The sequence below is a fragment of the Adiantum capillus-veneris genome, chromosome 1 (genome assembly GCF_014529385.1).
Source record: "Adiantum capillus-veneris isolate H3 chromosome 1, ASM1452938v2, whole genome shotgun sequence".
In the NCBI taxonomy this organism is placed as follows: domain Eukaryota; kingdom Viridiplantae; phylum Streptophyta; class Polypodiopsida; order Polypodiales; family Pteridaceae; genus Adiantum; species Adiantum capillus-veneris.
The window spans coordinates 61,272,878-61,295,369 of NC_140931.1; the positions used below are offsets into that span (position 1 = coordinate 61,272,878).

The 22,492-nt window shown below is 48.0% G+C and overlaps 1 protein-coding gene across 1 annotated transcript in view; it reads left to right on the forward strand.

Moving 5' to 3' along the window:
* CYL1 (alpha-N-acetylglucosaminidase family / NAGLU family) overlaps nt 1-22,492 on the forward strand; it is a 228,378-nt gene that overhangs the window by 173,576 nt on the left and 32,310 nt on the right. Inside the window, exons 16-17 of the mRNA XM_086516947.1 lie at nt 3,218-3,381; nt 3,773-4,010. Coding sequence (XP_086373073.1) covers nt 3,218-3,381; nt 3,773-4,010 — 402 coding nt within the window. The remainder of the gene's footprint in view (nt 1-3,217; nt 3,382-3,772; nt 4,011-22,492) is intronic.

Consider the following 22,492-nt stretch of genomic DNA (forward strand, 5'->3'; position numbering starts at 1 on the left):
GGAATACTTTTCTGCTACCTCTCTCCATAGTGAGCTGACGGAAGTTTGAAATGCCATTACCTCTGAGCTACGTAATCCCTCTTGGACTCATTGCCAAATCTCATCAAAGTGGCGATCTGTGTGGCAACGCCCTTTGAGAGAAAGATAGAAGTCAGTTGAGATTCCAGTAAACGAGAATACATTCACCTCCGAGATCCTACCAAGGGCCATTGGCCACCACATTGGTAGCGTATCCTAAAGTCGAACTGTGCATGAGCTTGGCTCACCTTGCCTTGCGACCTTGAAGGTTATGCTAATCACATAAAGCAAGCACCATAGACATAATGACACCAAATTTTCAAAGCATGGATGGCTGGCAAGGATTCCTTCTCCTGTATGGAGTAATAGGTATGCATTCGTGTGAGAATACGACTTTCAAATGCTATAGGTCGGTCGTCTTGATAGAGAACATCATCCATGGCATGATCGTTGGCATCTGTTTCCACCATGAACTGTTTGTTCGGATCTACTAGCTGCAACATCGGTGTAGATGTAACAAGTTGTTTCTATGTTTGAAAACATTGATCGAGCTCAACAATTCATGTGATGGATGGACTAACACTCCATCTGTTTCCACCATGAAGTGTTTGTTTGTGTCTACTAGCTTTAACATCGGTGCAGATGTAACAAGTTGTTTCTATGGCTGAAAACATTGATCGAGCTCAGCAGTCCATGTGATGGATGGACTAACACTACGCTTCTTGCTTCTTAGCTTATATTAGGAAACACACAAAGGACTCAACCATCTTGGTGTAGTCCTCAATGAAATTCCTAAAGAATCTAGTGAAACCTAGGACAGATTTCGCTTGGCATATAGTTTGTAAAACGGGCCACTATAGGACCACTTGTACCTATTCATGAAGCTCTTGATAAGAAGATGAGTCATTTGAGGAAAAGCACAAAGCACTTATGGAAGGAAAACAAATTAACAGGTTACCTAAGTTATTTGGGCCAGAAATCGTTTTGTCGAGGTGGCTAGCAGATCCAAGAAGCATGTTCATTTCGAGAATGACCCCGATTTTTCGTTTGTTGAGAGTTCCGATAGTTCGTCTTCCTCTAGTTCCGGTGGATGAAAAAAGTGGAAGAAGCGGAGAAAAAGCAGACCCAAGGAAAAGTCTAGGAAGCATAGAAAGCAATCTTGCATCTCAAGAGAGGAGATCTCGTCCTCTTCTGACAATTTGGACACTGATTCCCGTGCATATGGACATATCTATGGAAAGACCAAGGAGTTCAAGGATGGGGGTTAAGTAGTTAAGTTTGACACATTTTCAAGCTTCAAGGACATCCATCGATACAACAGTTTGACATCCCTTTTTCAGGAGGTCATTTCTCGGAAGCCCACAAGGTACGAAGGGCGGCGTCTTCTCTAAAAGGCAACGCACAAGAGATGGTGTTCTACCTTGCTATTTTAGCTAAGAAGTGGATCAAATTTCAAGAGAGTTTTCAGTTCGGCATGGTAAGAAAAGAATATGAAGAGGATATCATCCAACTTGGCATCATTTGAGGATGGCGAAGGAAGACACCTTGGTCATGTAATGCCGGAGGTTTCAGGATACATTTCTGCCAGTAGCTTCTTTCTGGAAGACCACCTTTCGGTGCAAGCAGAGATTTTTTGTTGTGGACTCTCAAAAGAGATTCGGCGGTATGCCTGAAGAAAAAGTCAGAATCCATTCAGAGGCTTATGGGACATGCTATTGAATGCTTTGGTATGCATTCCAGCTCTTCGACCTCTCCGACGGACAAACCAATGTTGTTGTTACTCATGGCCCGGACCTGGATGGTTATTTACGGAGGGAGTATTAAGATGTCTGAGCAGTGGTTGCTCTCAGCACCTCCAAACGATGCAAGTTGCAGTCTTGGGAGTGTTTGGTTGTAAAAGGCCTCTCTATCTCATGGCCGGGACCTTTTTAGGTTATTTGCAGGAGGAGTGATGAGGGAGTCATTGAATAGGTCATCGCTCGGACCAATATGACTATTTGCGGGGGAGTGTTTATCAGCAACTGTATGTTTCTATGCCTTGTAACATACATATGTGAACATTTGTGTTGCATTGTGATGTATCAACTACTAAATATTCCTAATTGGATGAGATTGTCTGGGTATATAATTTAAGTGTATCAAGACACGCGTTACAAATCAGCGCACTCTTGGTGTGATGACTAAGTTTGCTACACCAGAATATTAAGAGCTCCGATCTGGAATGAGAATATACTCTATTGGATGAGATTTTTCTGGGAAACCAATGACCCTGGATATCAAGACCTCCAAGTTGGAATGAGAAAACTGATTGTCCCTCGGAATGACCCTCCAAATTTTTTGAATCAGCTTGAGTTGTTTTAGAGATATACGGTAATCGCGAATGATTACTCTTCTTTCAAGAAGGGGGGGGGTGTCACAAACTGTTGATGTGTCAAGCCATTGAAAAACGGAGCCAACTTGCAGATCTCGGTGAAGGGGCCTAAACCCTAGAAGCAGCAGAAGAAGTTTTACCAACTTGCAAAGTCTTGCTCAGTGGCCTATTTTTAAAGAGAAATTCCCACCAACTTATGCGACCCTGTCGGATGGGGCCCAAGTGACCTAAAGAGATTAAGTAAAGCAGGACCCCCCCACACACACATAGATTTGCGTGGAGCATGATGACGTGGCAGCTGTACGGCTCTGGTGTTTTGTGTTGACATTGCCACGTGGGAGACTGTATGGACCTCCGCAATTTGCACTGCTGACGTGGCAAGTGTACGGATTTCCTACTTTTGCGCTGGCTGCTTTTGGGAAGCCAGATGCTTTTGAGAACTTGAAAGCTTTTCATGTAAAGTTCTTTTAGAGGCCAAGGGCTTTTAAATAATACCCATGGGCTCTCACTCTGGTAGTCTAACTGCGGGAGATGCAGAGCTAAGCCATGGGAGTTGTATTGAGTTGAAGCAATATAAAGAAATACCGAAAGGGCCGCCGAGGTTTGGGGCGAGTGCTCTCTTGGGGTGTAACTCCGCCATTCCGTGTCTCGTGTGTCGTGCATCTCTTTCAGTTCAGTTGTTATTTGAAGTGCTTAAAGTTGTTCAGTTTTGTTTCCATTGGCACGTGGTGTCCGTCCCGTTACATCAGTGAGATGTGTGGCAATTTATCTTTCCTGACAACCATCAGATGTTTGTAAATGCTGAAAATCTTCTTTAGTGGCTTGCAGAATCATAATACAGATGTGATTGTTAAATTTCCAGACCTAAATGCGTCTGATGTTACATTGACTGGTGCTCCTGGACATCAATGGTACTCGAACAAAGAGGTCATTGGGGCTTTAGATGACCTTTTGCAAGCTTCTGAAGTTTTTGGCAACATTGCCACATACAGGTATGTGATGCAGTACAGTTCCTGCTGTCTTTAAGCTTTTGTACATCTGAGGTTTCCTTGAAGTCTTCTTCTTACATCTTTCTCTATTTCTTCTTGAAACATTATGGAAGGGAAACAATGAATACTCATCAATATCACTTCCCAACATTAGTCATTCGGACAGTGGGGAGGTGTTAGAAGTTGAACTGGTCTTTTCACTCTAGAATTTTTTGCCTCTTGGCAATAAAAACATAGTGGGGTAGCTCCTGCTGCTAAGCGCAGTTATGCTCGTAATGTTCACAGTTGTTCCACATGCACATACAGACAGATATATGCATAACAGTATGTTTCTGTGAATATGAAAAGGTTTAATTTGTAGTAAAATTTTTATCTATTTTTTATTTATGTGCAGGTATGATGTGGTTGACCTGACAAGGCAGGTTCTTGCAAAAATTTCCAATAAATTGTACTTTGAGCTTATGTCTGCATATCAAAGTGGGCACCATAGAAAGCTAAATGTAACAAGCAGGGTATTACTGGAGCTAGTCTCAGACCTGGAACATCTTCTTGCCTCTAGTGATTGCTTCCTTCTGGGAAGCTGGTTAGAGAGTGCAAAGGCACTGGCAACAAGTGAACAACAGAGGGCAAAGGTAGTGATCTCTCTTTAAATGTAATAGAGTTAAGTAAAGTGAGTGATAATTCTTCACATTTGATTAATAGTGTAAGTATGCAGGGAATCAGCTCACCAGCCCTTGTGATTTTCATGGCGGAAGAATGTACGGTTGTTTGTGCGCGTGCGCGTGTGCATGTGCATGTGCGCGCGCGTGTGTGTGTGCGTGTGCGTGCGTGCATGCGAATAGACAGTGCTTAATACAAGATGATCTAATATTTAGTGGAGAGACAAAAAGACGAGACTTGTAAGAAGAAAACCATTTGTTATCACCAGCAAAATAGGTTACATAAGAGCAAAGGTTTTTGTAAGCAAAACAATTGTTACGTGCAACCATCACACAACACAAACATATGTTAGTACTAGTGTGGAATGCAGGTCATAAAAGTCATGCACGTGTTACTGATGTTCACAGAAACATAAACTAAGCACCTGGATGCACATGCCTTCCCCTTGCACCTGATTGCTGACTCTCTTGCAAAGTTATCACCCTTAAGTTATATATGGTGTAGGGTTGCATGGTAACCCACTGCGGAGAGTGCTCTGTAAGCAGTGAGTGGGCGGTTATGTGGTAGTGGCAACATGGGTAGTTTGTTGCCTCCATGTGGTTTTGAGCATGTGCAGGGAAGAACGGGAAGACGTAGTGGGGGGGCAGGTGACGACTTAGGTTCAGGTACCCCATGTGTGAAGACTCAGGCGTTTTATTTTCCATGCAGCTCCATGAGCTAAATTTTTTTTTCCAAAAACAGGTTGGTGATCCTAGTGCCGATCATGCAGGAGATTTTGTACAAGAACTGGGTTACAAAAAGTTGTGATGAATTGGCAGGTAGTTAGGTAATGGTGTGTGTATGTGTGTGTGTGTGTGTGTGTGTGTGTGTGAGGCGGAAAAAGCCTGCGTGTTCCTGCCTGCTCGCTCCAGCATCTGCGCGAGCCCCTGCCTGCCGTGACTCTGCTCCTGCACGCTTCAGCCATTATGTGACAGGTCTGCCTTCGACTGCTTAGTTGGTGTGACGGGGTCTGCACCAGGCTATTTCGCCTTGAAACATCTTGCTGCTGAAGCCTGTTGGGTAGCCCTACATGTATGTGGACTTGAAGGTGTTCGAAGTACAGAGCGTCTTGCAGGGATTTTGTACAGAGTAGTGCAGTGGATTTCGCCTCCTTCCTTTGTGTGTGCGTGTGTGTGTGGGTGTGTAAAGCAGTGACGGTTGGTTTCGGGTGTAGTGAATCCTTCTGCCATTCGTTTGTCGCACGACCCTGCCCTGCGCAACTCCTACATTGCGCAGGCCTTTTAAGCGCACCGGTGGTCGAAGATGATTTTCACCTGCACGCGGCCCTTCTGTCAGAGTCTCGTGTGAGTGACAGTGGGTGTGTTTGTGTATTTGATTTAGCAGGAGTTTCTTTTTGTCGGTGTGTTCAGCAGAGTCCTTGCTAAGAAAGCCTTAAATTTTTTTTTTTAGAAGGTATATAAATATATTGAGTGGGTGTTACTCCAGAGTGCGCTCTAGAAAGTGAAGTGTTGATTAGATATGGCAGAAGAAGTTGTATATAAGCGTAGGAAACAGGTGGATCTTTCCACCTTGGATGCTGCAAATATCATCAAAGAGTAGAGCTCGCTGCTGCTGCGGTACGCTCCCGCACTCGCCATCGCTAGCTCCTCCCCGCCCTAGAGCTGCCAACTCCCTCTGCTGCGTGCACGCTGCCCCCCGCCTTCCCCTTGCGCTGTCCGCCAGCCTTGCCATCTGCGCCCCCGCCCACAGCCCTCGTTGCCTGCCCCCGTTTCCGGCCCGCCTTGCGCTGCCCTCACCCTTTGCCGCCTCCAGCTCGCCCCACACTGTCCCCCCCATCCCTCTTTTCGCTTATTGAAACCCCCCCCCCCCCCCCCGCCCCCGTTCCGTTCGTTCTCTGCCATACTCTACCAAAAGTTTTTCCTTCGATTGGTTCTGGTAGTGGTGATTTCTTGACAGTGCTAGTTGGGGCTTCTTGCAGAGAAACTTCTTATCCGCTCCTTCTCCGCCAAAGCAGCAGACACAGATGGAGGCTCAAGCTCCGCCATAGAGGCACTCTGATGAAGTCCCCTCGCCCAACCCTGCTGAGCCCACCATTCGACTTGCTCTCACTCCGACAGAGCAAGCGAGCCTAGCCATAGAGGTTGAACGCCTGCCGGCGACTTCCGTCATCTGCAAGATTCTCGGCACCAGACCCAACAAAGGAGAGCTACGTGACCTTCTCCAGGCCCGCCTTCTTGTAGAGGTGGGCAAAATCTTGGACGTTCAGTTCCTCGGACGCGGCTACTATCAGATAGAGTTTGATACCTCCTAGATGGCATCAAAGGTCATTGCGATGAGTCATTTGACCATCCGAGCAGTTCGAGCACACTTTCGACAGTGGAGACTCGGTTTTGATCGAGCTTGAGATGTTTTGGTAGAGGAGGCAGACCTTCCCATCTCAGTCTGCTTTCCTGGTTTGAGGAGGGAGTACCTACCACTTTTGTCCAGGATAGCCTCAGAGATTGGGACTGTCTGGAGACACCTTGCACGATAGCCTCAGTTGTTGCCAAGGCGGCCGGCATTCCCTCAGTACGAGTTCTGGTTAGGGATAGTCACACTCTCCCGAAGGTCATACTACTTCCTCGGGTGAGTGGGGGTTGGTTCAGACAGAGCGTGGAGTATTCGGGCCTCCCGAATCAGTGTTTCATTTGTCGACAGATGGGCCATCTTGCGAAGGCCTGTCCACGGAGGAGACCCCGACCTACTTCACAGGCCTAGCGCCAGCCTTCAAAGGCCGGTGAGCAGCACGAGACAGAGCCATAGAGTACACAGGCAGAGCCACCCTCTGAGCCTAGGGCTCAAGCGAAGGAGGACTGGCAGCAGGTTCGTGGCCGACGTCGCCAGGGGCCACTATGCCAGCTTGGCACCCAGAGTGGTTCTCAGGCTCTTGCCCAGCAACAGTGGGTTCCCACGGGGAGCCGTTTCGACCCTCTATAGCAGCAGGACGAGGTCCTTGCTCCATCCTCCACCTCAGCCTCACCTTCGACAGCACCTCCCCCCCCCCGTGAGGTCCCCCCCTCTTCTGCCTCGCCTCCTCCTCCTCCCGCTGCCTCTACATCTCGTTCTCCCGCCTTTGTCGTTCCCCCTCGCCCTCCCTTTCCCCTTCTCCCCCTGCTCCCCCACCTCCTCCCGCTCCAGTCCCACAGCCATCCCAGGGGGTAGGGCCTTCCTCAGCTGCTAGGAGATCTCTTGGCAGCGCCTTTGCCACAAGTCGCTTAGCGAGAGAGGGACAGCCTTTCTTGCGACCCCCTCTTATGGTGCAGACCTCTCCCTTTGCAGCAGTTCCTCGAGGTCTGACGAGGTTCGACATTCGCCGCCGTTGGGATTTCTTTTCCTACGACTTTACACGCTTCTCGGTGACCCCTCACCAGACCTTGAGGCTGCTTGCTTCAGAGTTCATGTACTTTTCCTTGCAGCTAGGGGGATAGAGGCCTTGGACTCAGTGGTTGGCTTCTCTTTTCTTCTATGCGGAAGGGACCACACTGAGTAGACTATAGACTCAGTTTTGGCGTGGCTTCAGACATAGGCCCTAGAGTTCTCTCACCACATGGGAGACCTAGGGGTTACAGGCTTGCTTTAGACTCTTTGGCCATTGGCCAAGTTTGTTGTGACACCTCCAGACGCACCAGGATGTAGACACATTGCAGTTCACTTTTTTGCTGACACGCAGAGCCGGCCATGCTATGTACACATTTATGAGGACTCCTGGACAGAGGAGGTAGCTTTAAACACGGCTTGGTCTACTTGGGCCTCTGCTAGACAGTCTCTGCAGTCACGCCTATCTCGAGGACGTTCACATGCATATTACTCCCCATCCAAGCCTGCCTCGAAGATAGCAGGAGTAGCTGCTACGGCAGCATGAGTTCTCTCTCGCTCCCCATGAGGATCGTCCTATGGAATGTACAGGGACTAGGTGGGCCCCAGTTTTAGCGTCAGAGAGGCTGATTGCGTCAAGAGCTTTAGCAATGCCTTGTGGGAGGAGTGATTGACCTTCTTATGCTACAAGAGCACCATTTGTGTGAGAGCCACATTAGACGTTGTGGTCAGCTTTTGCGTGGACGATCTGAGACTTTTTGGTCAATTGCATTTGGACCTGGAGGCATCCTGGGCGGGGTATGTATGACTATTGCGGATTCTTTGGAGCAGGCCATTGTGGGCAGAGGGATTATTGTGCTAGGCAGGGCTCAGTGGATCATCATGCAGGTTCAAGGTTGTCTCATGGGCGTCCTGAACATCTATGCGCCCAATGTGGCGAGTGCACGTGCGGAGTTTTGTTCTCAGATTGTTGAGTCTCTGCCGCAGGTAGAGCAATGGTGTGTAGGGGGTGACTGCAACATGTTGGAGGAACCCTCTGACAGGATTGGGGGTAGCCATACTACTATGCATGGAGTTGAGCTGGCAGCTTGGGAGAGGTTTTGTTTGACTCTGCGGGTTTCAGATGTGTGGCAGCATTCTAGTTTTGTGAGGCCCCCAGATAGTCTGGCTTTCTCTCGTTTGGACTGCAGAGTGGGGGACGTGAATCTATCTCGGATAGATCGCTTCTACATTAGTGACCACTTCCGTGACTTGGGTGGGACAGTTGGCATTCTGGCAGGGACTTCCTTTTCGGACCATGCTTCGCATCCCAGAGAGGATCTTGCTAGACTCAACGCTTAAAGAGCGAGTGGAGGCTCTTTGGATAGAGAGCGTAGACATGCAAGGTTCTCCTACTGACAGCGTGGCCTCAGGACTTGCACAGCTTAGTCGACTCTTTCTTTAGGAGTCGTCGGCTCACCTGGCTACAGCCAGAGAGGAGGAGCAGTGTCTCCGATGGGGCATTGCTTCCTTACAGAGGATGCAGGAGCAGCATCCAGACAGTCCTTGGTTGGAGAAGCAGTTACAGTAGGCTCGCCAGGAGCTTGTCAGCACAGAGGAGAGGTGCCATGAGTTTGCCTTCCATCGACAGACATCTCAGTGGACCTAGGTGGGTGACAAAATGATAGGCGCCTTCTTTGAGGCAGTGGGACCTTGGCATACGCATGCTAGGTCAGTCAGTTGAGGAGGCTCGACGGGTGAGTTGCTTCAAAGCCAGAGGACATGCATGCAGTTGCCGCTGACTTCTACCGTGATTTGCTGTCTGCAGAGCCTCAGTCTGAGCGACAGGATGCATGCAGAGAGCAGGTGTGGGCATAGATGCCTTGTCTTCTGACTGAGGAGATGCGCCAGAGGCTTGAGTTGCCTCTTCAGCTAGAGGAGCTGCTTACGGCTCTGAGAGCACTCCCCTGAGGTAGCTGTTCAGATGAGGATGGCTTGACTCCCAGTTTTTTCTTGGAGTACTGAGACTTGCTTGGCTCAGAACTTTGCAGTGCTTTTCAGTACATCCTTCACACAAGAGAGATGCCTGACAACATGAGTGAGGGCCTGATCTACCTCATTCCCAAGAAGGATGGCTCCTTGGATGAGATTCGGCAGTGGTGCCCCATCACCATCCTCAACTCAGCCTACAAAATTCTTGCCAAGGCTCTGAGCTTGAGGATTCAGCCACTTCTATAAAGCATTATACACGGGACTCAGACAGGTTTTGTCAAGGAGCGTAGTATCCTTGACAACATCTTTACTTTTTGGGAGGCCCTGCTCTCGCACGGCTCCGTGGTGAGGATTTGGTGATTCTTGTTCTCTATTTGGAGAAGGCCTACGACAGAGTTGACGGGGACTTTTTGGAGGGCACTGTGTGCAGGATGGGTTTTTCAGATGCTTGGATGAGAAGGGTGCCAGCTTTGTACATAGGGGCACAAAGTGAGGTACTTCTGTCAGGAGGTAGAGGTGATCGTTTCATGCTCACACGTTCGATCAGACAGGGCTGCCCTCTTGCCCCCTTCCTCTTTCTGTCCTATGCTGAGGCGATGAGTAGGTTTTTGGTTTCACAGCGGGTTGGTTTACGTGGCTTAGCGCTCCCTATTCGGGGAGATGAGCTACTGGATGCTGAGTTTCCAGACGACTCAGCCTTGTACTTGGATGGCCAGGAGGCCAACCTTCACAGGTGTGAGCAGGCTCTTGAGACTTTCTGTTGTGCATCTCGCGCACTGATCAACTGGAGAAAGACAGTGGCTTTCTGGGTTGGTAGTGCTCCTACGCTTGATTGGATGCCAGGTGAGGGCTTCAGGTGGATTCCCCCAGGGACTGCAGTTCGGTACTTGGGCTGTCAGGTTGGTTTGGACTTGTCTCCCCAGCAGTAGATTGCTCCCCTCCTCTTGTCCATCAGGAGGAAGCTGCTACACTGGAGCTCCACACGACTTTCTCTGGCAGACAGTTGTAGTGGCCAACCAAGTGTTGTTGGCTACTATGTGGTACATCACTTCTTGTTGAATCTTCTCGAGCTCTTGTATCAGCCACGTTGAGAGGCTAATGAGGAACTTCCTTTGGTCAGGGCGTGACACTCAGATAGCCCGGGCCAAAGTGGCATGGCAGGTCATCACTCTTCCTTATTCTCAGGGAGGGTTGGGGATCATAGACCCAACACAGCAAAGCAGAGCCCTTCTTGGGAAGTTTATCGTCAGAGGACTTCTTCCAGGTGAGGAGCCCTGTAAGGAGTTCTTGCTTCAGCGGCTTAGTGCTAGGGTGCCTCAGGCTGGAGGCCCCTGGCGACCCTCTACTAGATGGATTTTCACAGAGATGCGCAGAGTTGGCTTGACCAGGAGGCTGGAGGACCGCTTTGCTGTGAGTCTGCTCCGATCTTGGGAGCATCTACGGAGAGGTCTGGAGTAGCGTCAGCCTACTTGCACGGAGCAGCGTCTGAGACAGCCCCTTGTTTGGAACCCCATGGTTAGCACTCAGAGAGGCCACTTGGTTGGTAGTCGGCCTCATGTTTCCTGGGGTCCCATGGCAGAGGGTCCAGCACGCTCTTTAGGTGACTAGTTATAGTTTTCAGGCTTGTCCAAGGAGCTTCAGGGCATTCAACTACAGGGCATGAGAGGGGTGCAGAGCTTGTGTGAGGACATCTCAGAGGCAGTACCAACTAAGTGGCTCACACCTCTCGAGTCAGCAACGCCCTGATGGATGGGAGCCTTCACGTGGCTGGAGGTTCTCATCTCAGTTCGGGCTTGTTCAGAGGCTGTACCCTCCCTATTTTTCGAGCTACAGGGTGAGGGACGTTTACACAGAGTTGCAGTAGAGGCTCCACAGGTCGCAGAGTGCTGTTTTCAGAGGATCCGAGTGGTGGGCATCTGTGGGAGGACTTGTGTCATAGATCCCGACCCAGCAGCTCTTGAGACTGGTCACTGGAGACTGTGGGCTTTGGAGAGTTGTCCACTGGCACGAGTCCAATGGGATCCTGGAGAGTGGCTGTGGAGGGACCTTTCTCCTCAGCGGACCATCCAGGCGTCCCTTTCTTTCAGTACACTGTTCGGCTGGGATGTCACATTTAGGCAGCGTAGAGAGAGGCTCGTCCTACTACAGCACCTCATTGGCAGGAGGAGGGTCTCACAGCTGAATTCTTGGCAGCTTTTTGGGAGAGGTTGTGGGACTCCAGACAACGAGGCGAGTCACTTTGTTCCAGTGGCTGGTAGCACACCGAGCTACAGCAGTTGGGAGTTGTCTTGTACATAGTGGTCTCTCGGCCGCATGTGCAGCTTGTGACCATCTTGTGGAGAGTCAGCATCACTGTCTTTGGGATTGTCCTTTAGAACAGCAGGTGTGGCTTCGTGTTCTTCGACTGATGCTAGCTCTTTCCACCGCTCAGTAGTACACATGGGGAGCAGCTGCTTGGTCTACTCTCATAGGCCCGGCACTTCAGTTTGAGCTATCCTCCACTAGCAGGATGATAGTGATACAGGGGGGGTCGACCTACACTCCAGTCGGCTACAGAGCTTACTCCACAGGAGTGGTGTTGCGAGAGAGAGGAGTGTTGGAAGCTCATCAGCGGCCTGACACTCTGGTTCATCTTGCGGACCCGTAGCTTCAGCATCTTCGAGGCTCGCCCTGTACCATCAGCAGAGACAATTGGGGATCTTTGGCTAGAGCTGATCCATAGTCTCAGAGGATAGTTTGAGCGACTCCAGGGCAGCTCAGACCGCATGAGGGAGCGCAGAGAGGCTTTCCTTCGACTCTGGCGTCCTAGGCCTTTCTTCACTATGGTACAGGGTGTGCTCAGATGGCACTACCGTTCACCTGTGTGGCTCTTTCCTCCTCCCATCTCTTGATTTAGCCTCATTGTACATATGCTGTTTTTTCATTGGGAGAGTCTCTCCATCATGATTGTTGTAGCCCTCTCTTGCAGAGGTGGTTGCAGCCCTATGGGCAATTTTCATTAACTAATAGAAGGATCTTTTTGTCGGAAAAAAAAATTCATCAAAGAGTGTTTTTCAGAGGATTTTGCTGATGCTCAGGATGCTTGGGAAGGTCAATAGCCAGCTACCGAAGTGGTTATTCCGGTTCAGCAGCTTATGGATCCGGTATCACAGTATGCGTTGAATGCGGTCGTTTTGTTCTTCCCTGGCAAGATGCCCTCGGCACAGGATGTAGGTCAATGGGTTGATTTCCTGATGAGAAGACAAGCTGTCCGAGGAGTGATTTTGGTGCCCGTGGCTTTTATGAGGTATTACTGGCATACATGGAAGCTCGCTCGCAATTATTGGAAATATCGCCCTTGATTTTCAATATGCAAATGACACATGTATTGCCTTGGGTGCTTCCTAAAGACTATCAAAGCTTGATTCGACATAGGTGCCCAGTTTCTCCTAGCTGCTCAGTTGGGCAAAGTGATATGCCCCCCAAATTTGGATACTAATTCCAATAGATTTTGTGTGTTGTGGGATACGGATACGCCGACACCGTCAAGAATAACGGTTGACTCTGGTGATCCGATGGTAGGCAAAAGGCCGTTTAAACTCAAATGGGGCAAATTTGCAGGTGCATGTTTCGGTTGTGAAAAATTTGGCCATATGCAGTCTGAATGCCAGGAATCTTTGCTGAAACTACCGCCTTCCGCTATTCCGGCATCTGAAACCCATGTTGTCTCCCCCTCCTCTGCATTTGTGAGACCAAAGATGGAGGATGCTAATGGAAGCATGCAGGCCACACAAGGGAAAGATCAGAATAAAAGCATGCCTAATGTGCATCCTACTGCAAAGACAGATACCAAGGGTAAAGCTAAAATGATAGATTCTACTGATGGTTGGCAAACTCCAAAGAAGCCAGTGTAAGCCCCGTGCTTTGTCTTTTTCAAGCAATTATGTACCTGCTTTGGATGCGAGAAGTGGTGGATCTTCCACATCTACTTCATATGATTATAAGTTACTCGTGGATCTTCCACATCTACTAGCGAGATTTAGTTTTTAGAACAATCTGCAACATCACTCTTCTGACCATGTGGAATGCTCGTGCTGCTCACATTCTGAGCTCGCAGTCTTCTCCTACATCCACCACTCTGACAACCATTTGGACTGAGCTATTACAAACTCTCTGCAGCGAATGTGATACTTCAACAGTCTCTTTTAGGATAGTGGAGAAGCTAGACACTCCTTTCTTCACACATGGGCAAGATCTTCAATTCTTTTTAGTCGAGACCATGGTCAAATGACTTGGCATTATGCACCTCGTGAGTGGTTCATTCTACATTCCTCATATAGGCCACCTTGATATCTACATAGCCCTCACTCTTATCCCTCTTTTCTACATCCTCTGGGTGATGGGCCATTTTGCATCTTTAGAGGTTTCTTTTGTACACAATATATAGCCACTTCTTTTTGAGAGAGAGAGAGAGAGAGAGAGAGAGAGAGAGAGAGAGAGAGAGAGAGAGAGAGAGAGAGAGAAATAAATGAAATGAAATGTTATATTAACTTCTTCAAAAGGCCAAAATGACCTATGAGCCAATCTGTTACAAAATGGTGAATCTAATACCATGTCTGGGTACAAAAGAACTAGAACAAAGATACTACTACTAGAATCCATCCTCATTTGCACTTTAGGTGGCGAGAGAGTATGGCTCAAATCCTCTGCTGTAGTCTGGGTCGATGTTGTGTAGCCCCTCTCCTCAATCATGGCCATCTGGATCTCCGTAGCTCCAGTGCTTGATCGATGAGATTGCCGGTAGTGGTCGAATGAGTGTGGGCCGAGCTGTGCAGTGATGGCTGCTCGTGTGAGGTGGAGAATGTCACAAACTGCTAATGTGTCAAAGCCTTGAAGAATGGAGCCAACTTGCAGATTTCGGCCGAGGGCCTAAACCCTAAGAAGAACAAGTAACAGAAGAAGAAGTCCTACCAACTTATAGGGACTTCGTCTGATGGGGCCCCAGTGACATAAAGGAATTAAAATAAAGCAGGACCCACCAATACACAGCCCGGATTTTCCGTCGAGTGGTGACGTGGCCGAACTGTGCGGATTTCCGCGTTGCAGGCTGACAGTGCTGGCATGGCATATTTTCGAAAAACGCGCTGACAGTGCTGACGTGGCAGTTGTACGGATTTCCGCAAATTGCACTGGCAGATTTTGGCGCTTTTTGGATCAGTTGCGTTTGAGTTTGAAGCCTTTCACTGTAACTGCTTTTCAGGCCAAGGGCCTTTAGATATGAGGTTAGGGCTCATCCTTTGGTATGCTTCCTGGAGAAGGTGCAAAGTCTGAAGTACCGGCTTGTATTGTGTTGATGCAATATAAAGAAATACCAAAAGGGGCGCCAAGGTTTAGGGCCAATACTCTCTGGGGTGGAATTCCGCCACTCTGTGTCGCGTGTTGTCTCTCTCTCTCTCTCTCTCTCTCTCTCTCTCTCTCTCTCTCTCTCTCTCTCTCTCTCTCAGTTTAGTTGTTATTGAAGTGCTAAAAGTCTATTCAGTCTGTTCTTTTCTATTGGCACGTGGTGCGCGTCTTGTGATAGTGGTACCAGAGCATCAAGCGTGTGCTGTTCTGAAAGCATACCGGTCCTACCAAAGAGCAGATAGAGCAAACTAGAGACTTTTGAATTTGATTTGAAGTATCTTCGGGTCCCGACCTCGGACTTATTAGCCACTCCCACCCTTACTTCATCGTGCGTCGGGCATGCTCCTGTCTTCATCGCTCTGTCTTAAAGGGCATAAGCCATAAAGAACCAAAGACATGGAATTCATGGATTCAACAGAATATTTGCAGTTTTTGCTCGACGAGCTTCACAACATTCTTTCGCGGCATCCTCAGTAGAATCTTCCGATGCTGCAAAGTTTTCAACAATTTTTGAACTACATGTTACCCCCTCTCATGCCCCACGTGGTACCTTTTGCTCCGGCACCAGAAAGTACGAGAGCTTCCAACCGGCAACCTTCTCAGTCGTCTGTTCCGGTCGGGGGAGTCTTCAGAAATATGGTGCAGCCATCTGACCCTGATCAAGTGCAACCGACATTGCCCCCACCACCGCCACCAGGCTACAATGATTGGAGCCCATATGGATACCCTTATTATCCATACCCGGGGTATGCGCCTAGCCAACCCAAAGATTTCAAAGATGGCGGCACGACAGTCAAATTTTTCACCTTTTCCATGGTGAAAGATCGCAAGAAAGCATTGCAGTTCCTACAACAATTCGACAAAATCTATGCTTTGGGAAACTATACAGAAGAATCCAAGATTTCTCGAGCAGCGGGATTTCTTATAGATAATGCTATGTAATGGTGGAGTTCAATCGTGACACAACGGCATACTCCAAGGACCTGGCAAGCTTTCAAGTCAGTTTTTGCACGTAGTTACATGATTTCGATGTTTGACGTCCGGATTTTGGCAGAGTGGGGCAACTTGAAAATGCTTGCCACCAAAATCATGGATGATGATAACCAAAGGTTTCTCGAAGTATACCTTCCGGTGTCCTTCTTTAAGTTCATTTCCTTGGAGGACCAGTGCGAGCGCTACACCATTGGACTACCATCACCATTGCAGGAATATTGTCTCTCCAAGCAAGTCTCTACCATGGAAGAGCTTATGGACCATGCTACGGTTGGCTACAAGCTCATGAAGGGAAAGTTGGAGTTTACCACAGAAGAACCTCTAGCCACTAACTAGAACTCCTGGCAACAACAAACAAATTCTCGGGAATCCCATGAAAACCAACCTCAACGGCTGTGACTGTCAAAGAGATGCCTTGTTACAAGAAGGCCGATGCTTCGAATGTTTCCAAACAGGACATACGTTCAATACATGTCCTGAGAGAGCCTCGACGTCCTCAGTGCAACCTTCTGCTCCCACGTCAGAGAGATCCCCGGAGCCACCTCTGACCAAGAGGGCTAGACCTGCTATTGGACTAGTACCCGATATTTATGGTATACACCTCGAGAGTTTTAATGAATTATGCAGAGCTTATGGAAAAGTCAACGACTTTCAAGCCTTTATTTTTTTTGACCTTATTTATGGTATACACCTCAAGAGTTTTAATGAATTATGTAGAGCTTATGGAAAAGTCAACGACTTTCAAGCCCTTATTTTCTTTGATACCGGAGCTATGGAGAACTTCATCCATCCATAATTCTTGAAGCGGATGCACTTTAATTATGATGCAGAGGGTAGAGAAATTGAAGCTGAGCTAGCCACACGGCAAACTCAAAAAGTGGTACCGCTCATTGGTGCTCTTCCAGTGACTATACAAGATAAACATGGAAAAGCCGATTTCCACATTAGGAAGTTGGGCAATTGCGACGTTCTCTTGGGCATGCCTACGACAAGAATAATGCAACTCTCCAGGTTCGGAACCGAACCATCACCGTGATGCAGAAGGGCAAGCCAGTTGTCCTCAAAGTTCGGTTGTCCGAACAAAGCCCCGAATGACCTCTATAGTTGTTTTCTAGTTAGATACTTTTGAACATTGTTTGAGAAAGTATTGTTTGAAATTTGTTTGAAATGAATGCTATCTGTTTTAAACCTGTCTTGGTGCACTCTCGTTTTAAATGCTGGTTTCAATGATTGGTGATTTTACTTCCGGGTGGATAAGTGAGAAATACTGTTTTGGTATTGTTTGAACCTCGGAACTACGCAGGCTGATGCCTGGGGAGCGTTTCGTTGTATGTTTGAAAACCTCGGAACGACGCAGGCCAATGTCTGGGGAGCGTTTTGCTGTATGCTAGAAAACTTCCAAACGATGCAAGCCGATGCCTAGGGAGCATTTGGCTGTATGCTTGAAACTCCAAGCGACGCAGACTACGGTCTGGGGAGCGTTGGTTGTACAATCCTCTGAGCTCATGGCCCGGACCTTTTAAGGTTATTTGTGGGGGGAGTGATGAGGTAGTCGTTGAGTAGCTTCTTACCGCAAATCGTTTGTCTCGGGGGAGTGCTCAGCGGTGCTGTTTGTTGTGTCTTGTAACATGCATATGTAAGCATTTGTGTTGCATTGTGATGTGCCAACTACTGAATATTCCGAATTGGAGGGGATTGCCTGGGTATGTAATTTTAGTGCATCAAGACACCCGTGGAAGATTAGTGCGGTCTGGGTGTGCCAACATATCAAGAGTTCTGAACTGGACGAAAGGAGAAGCCAACTCCTTGATGTGGATGCTATCTGTTTTAAACCTGTCTTGGTGCCGATTTGAATTGTTTTACTCTGGTTTTAGATACTGGTTTTAATGATTGGTGATTTTACTCCCGCAAGGAGGAGTGAGAAATACTGTTTTGCTATTGTTTGAACCTTGAAACGACGCAGGCCGATGCCCGGGGAGCGTTTCGTTGTATGTTTGAAAACCTCGGAACGATGCAAGTCGATGTCTAGGGAATGTTCTGTTGTATGCTAGAAAACTTCCGAACGACGCAGGCCGATGCTTGGGGAGCGTTTGGTTGTATGCTTGAACCTCCAAGCGACGCAGACTGCGGTCCGGGGAGTGTTTGGTTGTACAATCCTTTGAGCTCATGGCCCTGACCTTTTTAGGTTATTTACGGGGCGAGTGACGAGGTAGTCGTTGAGTAGCTTCATACCACAGATCGTTTGTGTCCGGGGCGTGCTCAACGGCGCTGTTTGTTGTGTCTTGTAACAAGCATATGTAAGCATTTGTGTTGCATTGTGATGTGCCAACTACTGAATATTCCGAGCTGGAGGAGATTGCCTGGGTATGTAATTTTAGTGCATCAAGACACCCGTGGAAGATCAGTGTGGTCTGGGTGTGCCAGCGTATCAAAAGTTCCGAACTGGACGAAAGGAGAAGCCAACTCCTTGATCAAAAGAGCCGAAAGGAGAAGCCAACTCCTTAATAAAAAAAAATAGCAAATTGATTGTCCCTCAGAATGACCCTCTGAATTTTTTTTAAAGCTAACTTGAGTTGTTTTGCAGATATGCTGTCATCGCGGACGATTACTCTCTTTCAAGAAGGGGGGATGTCACAAACTGCTGACGTGTCAAAGCCCTGAAGAATGGAGCCAACTTGCTGATCCCGGCCGAGGGGGCTAAACCTTAAGAAGGACAAGTAAAAGAAGAAGAAGTTCTACCAACTTATGGAGACCTCGTCCGATGGGGCCCTAGTGACATAAATGGATTAAAATAAAGTAGGACCCACCAATACACAGCCTGGATTTACCGCCGACTGCTGACGTTGTCGAACTGTACGGATTTCGGCGTTTCACGATGACAGTGCTGACGTGGCAGATTTCTGGAAAACGCGCTGACAGTGTTGACGTGACAGTTGTACGGATTTCGGCAAATCGCGCTAGCAGATTTTGGCGCTTTTTGGACCAATTGCTTTTGAGTTTAAAGCTTTTCACTGTAACTGCTTTTCAGGCCAAGGGCCTTTAAATATGAGGTTAGGGCTCATTCTTTGGTATGCTTCTTGGAGAAGGTGCAGAGTCTGGAGTACTGGCTTGTATTGTGTTGATGCAATATAAAGAAATACCGAAAGGGGCGCCAAGGTTTGGGGCCAAAACTCTCTGGGGTGGAATTTCAGCACTCCGTGTCGCATGTCGTCTCTCTCTCTCTCTCTCTCTCTCTCTCTCTCTCTCTCTCTCTCTCTCAGTTTAGTTGTTATTGAAGTGCTAAAAGTCTATTCAGTCTGTTCTTTTGCTCTGCTCGAATGATAGCGTAGGGTACGAAGGCCTTGGCTCTGATCAGTCGAGAGATCATAGATACCAAGGGCCTCTCCATACGTCTGCAACCATCCTAGCCTACAGAAGGTCCCCATAACTGCACCCCATACAACATAGCTGAGGCTACTAAAGTATCAAAGAGCCATAACTTTTTAAGAGGTTCTTGGAACTGAACTTACGAACACATCAGTCTAGTTTCTGCTGCTCTCCCCAAAGAAAACCTCGGCCCAGTGAAGACAACCCAAGGTAAGTGTATGCATCTGTATACTCTACAATGTCCTGACCATATGTGAAAGTCGGTGCTGATCTCTTGATCCACTGTGGTGTGGTGTTAAACACCATAACCTTGGTTTTACCAAGGTTTACAAACATTCCACTATATAATCCTAAACTGTTGTATGTGAGCTAAGCAGCTAGCTAGGGATGTGTAGGATATGAGTAGGGTGGTGAAAGTAGTTAATGAGGGCTACTACAACACAATCTGGGTGTATCCTCGAAAAGAGCTAAATCACAAGAGATCCATCATCAATCGCTTGTAGATCTCATCAATCTCCTCCATGGTGAGTAGTCTGATCGGGCGTCGTGCATGTCGGGCCAAAGTGATATGAATCCTCTGATGCAGCCTACGTCGATGCTGTGTAGTCCTCCAGAGTCGTGGGTGTCTGGATCTCCCTAGCTCGATCGCTCGATCGATCAGCGTCCCTCGGGTGTGACGAGAATGTGAGCTCTGTTGTGGTAGCTGCTCCTCCGGCTGCCTACTGTCCACTCTAAAGAAGTTTGTGATCTGTCTTTGGGAAGCAAGTCTCTCCTCCCATCAGGCTCTCTCTGTTCTGCGCAGCTCAAGCAAAAACAGTCTGAGGCATCTCTTGTCCTCATACCCCATGACTCTAGAGAGTGGTCCAAAGCCCTCTCTGAACATGCAATCAAAGCAGCCTTGTATCTCATATTAAAATGGGCAATGTTATGTGTAGTGCAACTCTGTCTCAGGCTCCATGTGACATAGGGGATAGGTCCTGGCTTCTACTGGTACTCCTCTGTATCTACCAGTCTCGACCTGAAGCTGGTGTGAAGATGTGCGTATCTGGCCAATAGCACATCGTATCCCATGAGATAAGTGGGTGTCCATGTATGTGGGTCTCGTCACAAAACCATCCTCAGTAAGCTGGAGAAGATGCTCTCTATAGAAAGCCATCTTCGTGCCCAAATCCTGTGCCGATGAATGTATCCAAGTAAGCTGGAGAAGATGCTCTCTATAGAAAGCTATCTTCGTTCCCAGATCCTTTGCCGGCTATATCCAAGTCCTCTTGGTGTCTAGCTGAGTCAAGTCCTGGCGAATGAGCCTGGTGATCTCGGACTATGTAAGATTCAGAGAGGGTGCATCCAATGAGTACTGGAAGGGGGGCAATCTGTCCATCCCGAACCCGTGTACCTGAAACTAGCATGTTGTGTCTTCGTGCATAGCTAACTGTCGAGAGGACTCGAGTGCTAGGTGGGCATATCTATCTCTAAGGAGATCCCATAAACGGTGTATAAAGGAGACGGATCTGGTGAGCTCATCATTCACTAGCGGGGGGGCAGCTAACTCTGCTCGAATAATGTCATGTGGTACTGAAGCCTTGGCTCTAATAAGTTGTGAGATCATAGAGACCAGAGGCTTCTCCATGTTTCCCCATCCATTAATGCGACCTGACCTCCCATGGTGATCCAATGAAGGTCCCGGAAGCCACCAAAGTGTCAAAAAGCAAAAGCTTCGTCCGAGGCTCTTGAAACTGAATCTGTGAACACATCCTCTCCAATCCACCCAATGCTGCATAGACTCTAGTCAGTCTAGTCTTTGTTGCTCTCCTCAATGAAAATGTTGGTCCACTAAAGACCACCCCAAGGTAGGTGTAAGAATCTGTATACTCCACTGTCTCATGGCCGTATGTGAATGCGGGTGCTGATCTCCTGATCCACTGTGGGGTGGTGTTAAACACCATAACCTTGGTTTTACGAAGGTTGACAGACAAACCACTGTCGTGGGAAAACCTTTGCAAAGCATCCAAGTGACGTTGCATCCCCTCCGGAGAGTTGAAGATCAACACAATATCATCAGCATATAGCAATAGATGAATCCATGTCCCTGCCAGAAAACGCTATTGTTGCTGAATGATGGCGCCAGGGATGCTGAAAGGCTGATGTTGAAAAAGGCTAGGGTGCTTGAGGGACTGCAAAAAACACGAGAGGCTTTGGGGTGCTGATGAGCTGCCTGCCCATTAGGTATTGAGGGTAATAACTTATCATCATTGGGTGACCCTAGGGACCACCTATATAGCTACTTTATGCTGGATCGAGAGTCACTAAATAAACCCGCCGACCTTGTAATTGCTCGTTAAATGTCACTTATTAATGAGTTTAAAAAACCCTTAATAAGAGGTGCATTGCCGTAAACTACATAGACCAAGTACTAATGCTACTGTAAGGGAACACTTCCCAATGCCTACACCTAGCAGACACTAGTTGTGCTCATGTGCAATGAGAGGGTATGCAACTACTCTAAAGTGTGTGGACATGCACGTCTTGTGTATAGGCTCACAAAGGCGCTAGAACACTTTCTAGGCTGTCCTAAACTCAGAAGTAGGAGTTACAGCTTGTCCACATGCACATAGGGTTAGATGTACACGTGACAGTATGTCAGGAGTCTACACTATTCCAATGCGTATATAAATGACATTGCATCTTATCAAGGTTAAACTCCCAATTACCCATTAATGCCTCTTTGGATGCAGGGTTGTCCTTTGTACGGCGCACGGAACGATATGTACGTTCCATTTCGTACCGTATGTTCCGTACAGGACTCGTACGGTGCCTTTTTTTTAACGTTGCGCAGTCCACACGTTTGACCGAGTTTGAAAGGCGCTCAACGGGTACATTTTTTGACCGTTTAGCATGGAGGTGGGAGCTCTCTCTATCTCTCTAATCTTGAGCCTCCATCATTCATGCCACATTGGCCATGGCAAACGCTCTCTGTCTCTTTCCCTCTACATCTCCCTTTAACCCTCCTCTCCCTTTCCCCGGAAAATCTATATAAGGCTTGCCCACCCTCTCTTCTTCTCTATCAACTTACAAGTTACCATTTCCCCTATCTCCCTCAAGCTCTCTCCATTCATCAAGCCCCCTACTCCATCAAGCTGCCTTCATCTCCATCAAGCTCACTTCATCTCCATTATTCCATCAAGCTCCCTTCATCTCCATCACTCTCCCTTCATCTCCTTCAAGCCCTCCATCACTCTCATCACTATCCATCTCCTTCAAGCTCTCCGTCACTCTCAAATTCTCTCCTCATACCCCATCTCCTTCAAGCTCTTCGTCACTCTCAAGTTCTCTACTCACTCCCCATCTCCTACAAACTCTCCATCACTTTCAACTTTTTAGCTCTCCATAA